The sequence below is a fragment of the Lipotes vexillifer genome, unplaced genomic scaffold, assembly GCF_000442215.2.
Source record: "Lipotes vexillifer unplaced genomic scaffold, Lipotes_vexillifer_v1.1 scaffold195, whole genome shotgun sequence".
NCBI classification, from domain to species: domain Eukaryota; kingdom Metazoa; phylum Chordata; class Mammalia; order Artiodactyla; family Lipotidae; genus Lipotes; species Lipotes vexillifer.
This window is the reverse complement of record NW_006799532.1, coordinates 1753504-1764233: the sequence shown is the minus strand read 5'-3', so window position 1 is coordinate 1764233 and position 10730 is coordinate 1753504. Positions and strand designations below refer to the sequence as shown.

At 39.5% G+C, this 10730-nt stretch overlaps 1 protein-coding gene across 1 annotated transcript in view; it reads left to right on the top strand.

The window, feature by feature from the left end:
* Positions 1-10730, top strand: part of DCC (DCC netrin 1 receptor) — a 1189680-nt gene that overhangs the window by 406556 nt on the left and 772394 nt on the right. The window contains 1 exon segment of the mRNA XM_007471661.1: positions 6499-6819. Coding sequence (XP_007471723.1) covers positions 6499-6819 — 321 coding nt within the window.

Sequence of the window (10730 nt, the reverse complement as noted above, 5' to 3'; positions counted from 1 at the left end):
TTCCCTACATTTTAATAATACTTAATAAATTCCCATAGTAAAATGCACTCGTGTTTCTTCCTGTTAGGTCTTTGCCTTATTGAAATTCAGGAATAAATGCCATAAAACCTCATTCATTTCTGATTTCCATTTGTTAGTAATAAAAACTTGAAGTCGAATGGCTTGAACATAGTCTCTCTGAAGGGCTGGAATGCACACAATCCTTTAAAGATATGACCACATCTTCTGACAAGTATTTTTACCATGTCTCTTGTCATAGTCGGAAAAAAGCGCTGACACTTCACAGAAACTGCTGTTGTCATTGGTTCTGGCTTTGGTTAGATACACTTTCTCACGCTGGGCTGGCTGAAGTTAATGTTTTGCATTAATATGAAGCATAAAAAGTATACCTCCAAGGCTCTAGCAGAATGAGTGCTAATATGGTTTTGCCCATCTGGAGACTAAACTGGTCTGAGGGGCAGGTCACCCAGGCAAGTGTTTAGAGTTCCAGTATTTTTAAATGCTGTAATTATATTGTGGAGCTACAAGGTAATGAAAGAAATGTAATCTGATAAAGAATACTATATCTTCCAAAACTTCTTTTGCAAGAGGATTATAGCTATTGCAGCTGATTAAAAGAAATCTTTTGACAGCTCCTTGTGTGAACAACCAAGAATATTCCAAAGAACATTCTAAATGTTCAATTGACTATAGAATTTTTTTTTTTTTTTTTCCTTAATCCAGTATGGCCATTTGGTGTCCGGAGTGCTGGTAACAAAGGAAAGATGAGGTGTTGTCACCAATAGCCCTGTTTCTTAGCCTTTTCCCTACTTTTTTTTCAGCCTCTCAAAGAGAACTATACAACAAATATTAATAAAATATGTGTTGGGCTTCCCTGGTGGCGCAATGGTTGAGAGTCCGCCTGCCAGATCCCACATGCCGTGGAGCGGCTGGGCCCGTGAGCCATGGCCGCTGGGCCCGTGAGCCATGGCCGCTGAGCCTGTGCGTCCGGAGCCTGTCCTCCGCAACGGGAGAGGCTGCAACAGTGAGAGCCCCGCGTACTGCAAAAAAAAAAAAAAGTGTTGAAATGGTATTCAGTTATTCGCATTCCTGGATCATCCTGGTAACTTCATCTTTCTACTTAGAATTGACCATATTGCACAAATGCACCAAATATGGAACATTATAACAAGATAGTTCAAAAAACACAAGGATCCCCAAACTGTAGGGATCCCCAAACTTCCCCAACTGGAAGTTTTGGGGAAGCAGTTCTCAAGCGTTAGTGAATGTGAGAATTTCCTGGAAGGCTAATTAAAGCACACATTGTGGGACTCTGCCCCGTTGTTGCTGACCAATTGCGTGTGTCTGGGGTGTAGATTGAGATTGTGCATTTGTAACAGGTTCACAGGTGGTGTTGCTTTTCCAGGTCTGGGGACCTTAGTTTAAGAACCACTGTGTCAGATTTATAATCTGATATCCTAAACCAAGTAATGTTCACATTAATTAGGGGACCTGTTAATTCATGGGTTTTTGTCTTGTTTTTTAAATCCCCTCCTCCATCACATAGCCTCACAGACATTATAAGCTTTTGCTAGGGCTGATTCCAGAGTGGCAGCTGCACATGTAAGTGATGTTTGATTAATTGAAAATGGATCATATTCCATCACCCATAGAATAGTTTTAATTTCTTTCAATGGAGGTCTCTTTCTTTATCTTAACACAAGAGAAACAGATGCAGTAGAATATATTTCTAAGAAAAGATAATAATGGCAGAACTTTCTGGGTTGATTACATGAATTTGGGGATCCACAGACTCTCCAAGCGTCCCAAAGTAAAAGTTTTCATCATTTGAAAGAGACAAAATTATGCATAGTAAGTTCTATGGGGATTTGTATGACATTTTCTAATCTTAAAATCTTCTAGGAGCTTCTTTTTACATTCATGCTACTTTTCATAAATTTCATTTTTAGCTTTTATTGCTTTAAGCAGAAGCTCTAAAACATTGGACTTGGAAAGGAGTTTCTGACTTCACAGGGAATTATTTTTCACACTTATAACAGTGTTTAATATTGTAGATGAAATGTCATACCTTAAAAATCCATTCTAAGTCTGCCTCTGTGACTGGTCTTTGAAATTAACAAGAATATGATAAGGAGAGCAAGCACAAAGGGACTTAACCTTATAGAAACATTTTTACTATTTGCTTGATCATTTTGGTGAGTTTCTAAAACACATTGAGGATCTTCTCTATCTCTAGGTGCTCAATTAATATAAATCTGGAATATCCCTAGGAGTGTTTCTCCTATGCTTATTTATGTTTGACAAAACTAAAGCAAATAGATGTTAATATTTCTCCTTTGGGTCACCTCTTAAGAGTAGGCCTTCCTCTGTCTTTTCATTAGGAGAACATTAAAGGTTTTGCTGTGTTCGTATCTGCTTATGAACTACCATCTTTCAGAAGAAGAAGAGAAAGAATAATGTCTAAGGAAAATATGATGCTCTATTTTTCTTGGACCAACCCGGATAAGAAACAATACCAGTTAGTTAAATGCATATATGGCTCTTTGCCTGAATCCTAGACAAAGAAGATTTAGGAATCTTCCCAAGACAAAATTTGGAGAGGGAGAGGGCTGAGACTCACTTATTCTTATCATGAACTCTGGTATCAGACTCACTCATACAAATTTCTTACTGGATGGGACTTTGGTATTCTCAAGTACATTTCTCTAAATATAATTACCTTATGTGATTTTATGGCAGGCCAAAAGGATTGCTTCTTCTATGAAACAAGACTGGGAAATGTTACTATTTGAGGGTTCAACAGAATGACCCTGGGCATCTTATTTTTTTTTTTTGCGGTACGCAGGCCTCTCACTGTTGCGGCCTCTCCCGCTGCGGAGCACAGGCTCCGGACGCGCAGGCTCAGCGGCCATGGCTCACGGGCCCAGCCGCTCCGCGGCACGTGGGATCTTCCCGGACCGGGGCACGAACCCGCGTCCCCTGCATCAGCAGGAGGACTCTCAACCACTGCGCCACAAGGGAAGCCCTCCCTGGGCATCTTAAAGATAAAACCAAACCAAAACAAAGTGAAAACTTCTCCTGTTGGCTTTCTTCTGGATGAAATTCTCACCATTGTTATTCTAATGTAAAATCCTCTGTAAAATTGTAAAGTAGGTAGTTTCATTTTGACTCTTCCAAAGCATTCTTCTGTTGCTTTCTGATTACATCTTTCACCCATTTCCTAGGCGATCTGTATCCTCATGGAACTCTGCCCAAATTCCAGCCACAATTTTTTGAGCTACAAGTTGCAAATGTTATTTGTACTTCTTTGCTTTCTTTAGTTTTATCATCTTTCTTTCTCTGCTCCTACATTAAATCAGTGTAGTTGATTTCACATTGAATTTTAGTTGAAACAATTTGATATAATTATTTTATAAGATACGATACACTGGTAGGCCCATCCCTCCAAGGGGAACTAGTACTCTAAGAGAAGAGGGAGAGGGTAGCCTAGATTGAAGTCAGTGTAATTATCAGTGAGACATTTCTTAGGCCTGTGTGTACTCTCCAGGAGGCAGCTTGCACCTACCATGAGCTAAAACTTTGAAACCAGGACCATTGGAGACACACCTCTTGTTTCTCAACAGATTATATTTGCTTGGGTCCATGCCCATCTTTTCTAAAAGTGAAGTAACTAATGCAAGTTACTTCAAGCAGCGAGACACCTTTATTCCAGAGTCATATGTTCAAAATATAATTGTGAAAAGGAGCACAAAAGCTCAAATTGCCAGCAAACTGCGAGGGTAATTGTATTGAAGAAATGTTAATCTTTATTTAACTTTCCCAAATTATGTACTCACAGTGCTGAAAACTGTCATAACTTCCTTGTTTCAGATTAAGTGGATTATTTATTTGTGATAATGGGCACATATGCTCATTAACATGCTGTCATAAACAGCTGTGTGAAATGTACTATGTGTTCTGTGACATAAATAAGGTGTTCAACATGAGGGTGTTGTTTAAAATATAGGCCCCAGGCAGAACAAAAAAGCAATCAATGCTTTTTAATATAGTTGCCTGGTCTTGAATTCTGAATTTATTTCTGCCTTATTAATGCTACTTGTATGGAAATTGCAGGTATTACTCTAGTGAAATATCTTGACATTTAAGGACATTAGAACTTCTTTCTACTTTCTCATCCTTGGTGTATCTCTAGCTAGCTGTTCACTGTTAGCAGCTCAGTAAGCTTAGAGCAGCGTTCATTTGATGGATGTCTTCAACCCATCCTAATTCTGAAAGTTCCCAAACTGGATATTGAATTTAAAGATCATCAAGTTCAACACCCTCATTTCATAGAAGGAGCTGAGCTTCTGAAGATTTAAAAGGCTTGTTTGAGTCACAGATCTTTAAATAGTAAAGCCAGGACCAAGGGCTAACTATCCAGACTTCTGACGTGATGTACTTTCCACTAGAGGAGTGGGCAGTAATAATTAGGCTGGCTACACCAAAACAATCTGAGGGGAGGAGGGCCTTATTGGACAATGAGAGGGTGAGGCTGTATCTTTTGGGATTTTTACCATTATAATTTACGGTAGACACGATGCTCACTGTTACTTTACAATTTATAATAATTTGAGCAAACTTTCAGCTGCTTTCTTTGGGTAAATGACCTAGTTGGATGAAATGAGTGTATGACAGTTTGCCCAATGATGGGCAGATTTCAACAAAAACAATAAAGTAACAGACTTATTTTGAATATAAGGTTTAGAAAAATTGGGTTTGTGGGAACATGGCAGATAACACCATGGAGAAACAGTGAGAAGCTGTTCAGCTTTATCTTGAAAGTGGAGTATACAAAGCTAGAAATAAGTCTGTCCATTGGTGCTAGTATGGGTCAATACTTTATTATAAGAGTACTGATTATAAGCAATTTAGATGCCTGCCTTTAAAATAATAGAAAACTGGAACATTTTCACCAAGTATAACAAAAATTGTTCCCATCACAGAAAAATTAAGGAAGCTAATGAAGTTGAGATTGTTAATCCTGGAAGATTGAAGCTAAACATAACTTAGGGGAGGGAGTATTTTTAAAGAAATTAAATGTGTTCCTCTCCTCTGCACTGTTACACACAGTGATTCAGGAGAAAAATGGGATTAAATGGAAGCAAGAAAATTCAGTTAAGACTCTAAGAATGATTCAATATTGAAAGCAAGGGATATTGTAGAATCCCTAGGCCCAGAAATCATTGAAAATTAAATTTAAAGTAATTGAACTTGAATGATTTAGGTATGCACCTGTCTGAGCCAAGGGTGAGCCCCATGACCTCCTGAGACCTCATCAAAGTCTTTGATTCAACCACCACATATTCTGCCAAATGCTGTGCTGCCAGCCCTGAAAAGAATGTACTTAAACTAATTGTAGGTGTTTTACCTCCTCCAGATTCTTAAACAACCTTCTATTCTTTCTGCTGATTTCTTATGTTCATAGATGTTTATGAAAAAAAATCCAACTATAATATTCACCTAGACTTCCTGGCTCGTGAGCAACATTTGGATGGAAATTGAGACACATCAGGGGTTTGTGACTTTAGGTGGTAGCTTTATTGACTTGCTTCTGCAAGTGGCATCTCTTACCTATTTAAAACACGCCTGAACTTTGTTCTAAATAACTTGTCCCACCCAGTTTGGAACTGGTTTTTGTTATTGTTGTTAATGAAATACTGTCTGTGAGTGGATTTCTTTTTAAATTTATTGGATACTAAACTCAAAATGCAGAGATAGAAATAGCACTCTAAATCTTAGCTACCCCACTACTAACCATGGCTACTTTATTTTATTTATTTATTTAAAATATATGTTTATTTATTTTTGGCTGTGTTGGGTCTTTGTTGCTGTGTGCGGGCTTTCTCTAGTTGCGGCAATTGGGAGCTACTGTTTGTTGTGGTCCATAGCCTTCTCATCGTGGTGGTTCTCTTCTTGTGTAGCACAGGCTCTAGGCGCACGGGCTTCAGCAGTTGTGGCATGTGGGCTCAGTATGTGTCTCATGGGCTCTAGAGCACAGGTTCAGTAGTTGTGGCACACAGGCTTTGTTGCTCCGCGGCATGTGGGATCTTCCCGGACCAGAGCTTGAATCCGTGTCCCCTGCATTGGCGGCCGGCTTCTTACCCACTGTGCCATCAGGGAAGTCCCACCATGGCTACTTTGGAAAATATTAGTCTATTCTGTCTAAATTTTCAAGTGTTGATTGATATGTGATGGTGGCCATGCCGAGATTTCTATAAATTCTTAATTTCTTTATATTATTACTTTTGGGACCAATAGTTTCATTAATTGTGGTTACCTCAATTGGACACTTTTTCACTTCTTTAACACAACATCCTTGATTTTAAGTTTCATTTAGCCTTGGACATTATTCAAAGCCCCCAGGTGTTTTGAAAAAGTTTTGTGAAGAAAAGGCAAGGCATTGACTCCTGAGATCTATTTGAATAAGTGAACATATTTCCCTGTACTTTCATGTTCCAGGTTTCCAGATTAAGTCTTTCACATCACTGCGCTTCCTGTCGGAACCTTCTGATGCCGTCACGATGCGGGGAGGAAATGTGCTCTTGAACTGCTCTGCAGAGTCTGACAGAGGAGCTCCAGTTATCAAGTGGAAGAAAGATGGCATCCACCTTGCCTTGGGGATGGACGAAAGGAAGCAGCAACTTCCAAATGGCTCTCTGTTGATACAAAACATACTTCACTCCAGGCACCATAAGCCAGATGAGGGACTCTACCAATGTGAGGCATCTTTAGGAGATTCTGGGTCAATTATTAGTCGGACAGCAAAAGTTGCAGTGGCAGGTAAGTGGATTTTTCCTTCTCCTCCTCTTTCTTCTCCATCTCTTCTTCTACTCCTCACATTCAATCAGTCAGCAGATCCTGTGTGTTGTACCAGTAAAATATATCTAGAATGTGCCCAATTCTTTCCATCTCCAGTGCTGCCACCCTAGACCAAGTCATCAAACTCTCTTTCCTGGAATGTTATAATAGTCCCCTAAGTGGCCTTCCTGCATGCATGCTTGGCCTTCTCCCATAGCAAATAGAGTGATCTTTTTGAAACATAAATAATACCACATCACTCTCCTACTTAAAATATTGCAGTGACCTCCCATTTTATAAAATTCAGACTTCTTACTGCAGCTTATAACATTGGGCTCTTGACTTTCCCATCTCATTGGTACCACATTCACACAAGCATCTTATTCAGACCACACTGGTCTTCTTTTGCTCCTCACATAAGCCAACCTCTTTCTTGATCCCAGGATTTTTGCTGTTCCCTCCTTCAGGAATACTCCCTGCTAGGTTTTCACATGGTAAATTCTTCCTTATCCTTCAGATTTTAGTTACTAATATCATCTTCTCCGAGAGGTCTTTTTTGACTGCCCTGTCAAAAATATTCCTTATTGGGGCTTCCCTGGTGGCGCAGTGGTTGAGAGTCCGCCTGCCGATGCAGGGGACGCGGGTTCGTGCCCCGGTCCGGGAAGATCCCACGTGCCGCGGAGCGGCTGGGCCCGTGAGCCATGGCCGCTGCTGAGCCTGCGCGTCCGGAGCCTGTGCTCCGCAAGGGGAGAGGACGCAACAGTGAGAGGCCCGTGTACCGCAAAAACAAAAACAAACAAACAAACAAACAAAAACTAATATTTGTAAAAACAACGTATATTTTTAAGAAAAAGGAAAAAATGTAAAAACATGTATGTTTATTTCCTCATAGTCTTGATTGACTTTTGGCCTAAATTAGCTTGGAAAACAAGAGAAGAATCTCAACAATTAATGTAACATTATGAGATTTTCCAAAACAAAATTTGGTTCAAGTTGATCCACTACTTATGTGTAAGGAAGGAATTTTCATTAATAGAAAAATATTAGAAAAATAATTTCCTAATTAATTCCATTTTACAGCCTCACTAATGATGAAAATTTGCAGTGTGTGTGTGTGTGTGTGTGTGTGTGTGTGTGTGTGTGTGTGTGCTTGTTTATTTGTTTGGGTTTTTTTTTTTTTTTTTGCCTTTAGAGCAGTGGATTTTATTTTGATTATAATGGCTACAACATATAAATCTCTAAATGAAAAATAAAAATTTGAATAGTGCTTCCAAATATCTTTATGCTTGGTAATGTATTGACTCAAAAACCGAATAATAAGATGAAAAGTTTTTCTTTTTATATATATTTTGAAGTGGTGCAGACGCTGAAAGAAACAGTACTGAATGTTCTGGAATCCATGGATATTGCTCTTTTTTGCCCCACTTATTTTGATTAGAGGGTAGCTCATGATTATTTCTTTTCAGAGTTAGACCCGTAGGAGGAAGAATTAAATTTTCCTCATTTCTGTAATGATTCAGCTAAAAGTTGGGCTTTGACTTTGTTTTTTCATCTTTTTTTGTTGTTTAATTTTGATATTGGTCACAAAACAAGGCAAATGGATCCAACCTGAAAAAAATTTAGGCCTTCAGATAGGTAAACAGGTTTGAAGGGCTCCTTTCAAACTTAATCTTCAGTTCTATTCACTTGAATGAATAGGCCATAATGTAGTCATTTGATATGGGTTTCCTTTCCCAGGGTGCATGTAGTCTATATACAGGAAGACTGATGAGAATGAGGACTCATTTTCAGCAATGACATTTACTAGGACAATCAGGCAGGACCACCCCCACCCCCCACTTGTACTCTTCTAGTAAAGATGCGATAAAGTTGAAATCTGAAAAAAGGGATTTTGTCAGATTGTGATATAAAAAATTAGATCTCATAGATAAGCAATCAGTCCAGAAATTCAACTTCCTGCCACTCTTTTATGGCTTCTTTTCCCCACTAAGGACTCTCTTTCATATTTCAGTTAAACAAGATTATTCTGGAGCAAAGATGTCCTGGCGATACAGTGTCAGCCATCTTGGTTTAACCTGGACTGACCTGCTTTTAGCACTTGAAAGTACTGGTCCTGAGAACCCCTCAGTCCCACGTAAAACCAGAATAGTTGGTCAACCTACCTAGTGGAACCCTCCACCTTCTCCAGCAACGCTAGACTGAAACATGGGTGCAGAGCATCTCCTTCACTCAGGACACACATGAGGTGGCATCCTGATCAGGAAAACCAAGGCTATCAGCCACCTGGGATCTCTGAGTGATGGGTGTCTGAAACTTGATTGACAAGCGTAAAGTGTGGAGAGAACTGAAAGTCTATGTTAATGATGATTGATTAAAAAAGAAAAGTGGAGCAAGTGCTGAGGGTTAAGGTAAAAACTGCTTTCCTGGAATGCTCCAAATGAAGCAGAAAGGGTACAGTCTGATTTCCCACATTTGAGAATTTCTGGATGCTCACTTCCCATCTGCCAGTTGCCCACAATACAACGTAGCTCTGCTGATTTGAGTGAAATCAGGCTGGTACTTTGATGCCTGTTCCAAACGGCACACACATACGTGTGCTGTTAATGAAAATGTCCTGATAAGTTGTGGTTTCTGTTTCCTGTGATCTAGATTCACTTTTACATGCTCTGTTTCAATGGTGAGATGAAGAATAATCCCTTCCCTGTGAAATATCAAAATAAAGTGGCTCCTTCTTTTGACTTTCGTATTCTGTACAAGGCTAGGCTGGCAGATTCAGTCACTGAGTTACAATTTAATATTAGATTGTATCATTTCAAGGCAATGAGGCTTATTCACAGCCTTTTAAACACTTACCTTGCTGTTTGGCAACACAACATATGGCAACGTTATGTCTGCTGAGGTTAAGATTGCCAAACCACTGGAATGCACAAGGGGCATATATCTTCCCTGTAATAAAGACCACGGGCCTGATTTAACCTCATTGTTAAAACATTAGCAGTCAGTAAACCAGTCACTCCTAAAAGGTAACAGGCAGCTTTTCTTTGGATGAGAAAAAAAAAAATCTGTTCTCTACCCTCAGGTGCTGTGTAGAGCTCTGCCATTTTTGCTTTCTCAGAGTGTCTTGATAAAAACAAATGTGGCAAATGAAATCGGTCCTTAATCAGTCAGCTTATTTCATGCAATGATCTTGCCATACACCATTCATTCTATTTTCTAAGAACTTCTCAAGTGCTCTTTAAGCCCTGAGTACATGCTTAGCTGGAGAGGGAGAGAGAGGAGGAAAGAGAAATGAGGGGCTACCAGCCCATTCAACATCTTGTTAAACATCTCAGTGTTACGGCCTACTGACTGTCAGTATTTGTGGGAATTGTGAGTTCTATCAATAAGGAACACCTGGGCTGTTAAATCTCTATTTGAAAGCAACTTGGCCAGTACTGGCTGAAATTTGGGAATTGTATTTGTATCCAATTAGCTCTAATCTAAAATGGTGCAGTATTTCTCTACATTGTGTACCTCTCTTTAGCATTTCTAGATGGAGAACAGCTTGAAGAGAGGAGCAGAGCCAGACTTTGTTTATATAACTTCTCCTACCACCCTCTCCACTCAGTACCTAGAAAATCATCGGACATGTTTAGTAGTTTTTCAGTAGATACTTGTTTTACCAATGAAGATGTGGGGCTTTCTGCCACATCTATGGAGAGTTTCTGGCCAATGTTATCCTCTTCCTTCTCTTCCTCATCCACTTCTTCATTATTGACCTTGATGTGATTAGTTAAATTTACCTATGTGTGTCCCTACTCTTTTTTTTTTTTTTTTTTTTTTTTTTTCGCGGGCCTCTCAGTGTTGTGGCCTCTCCCGTTGCAGAGCACAGGACCCGGAAGCGCAGGCTCAGC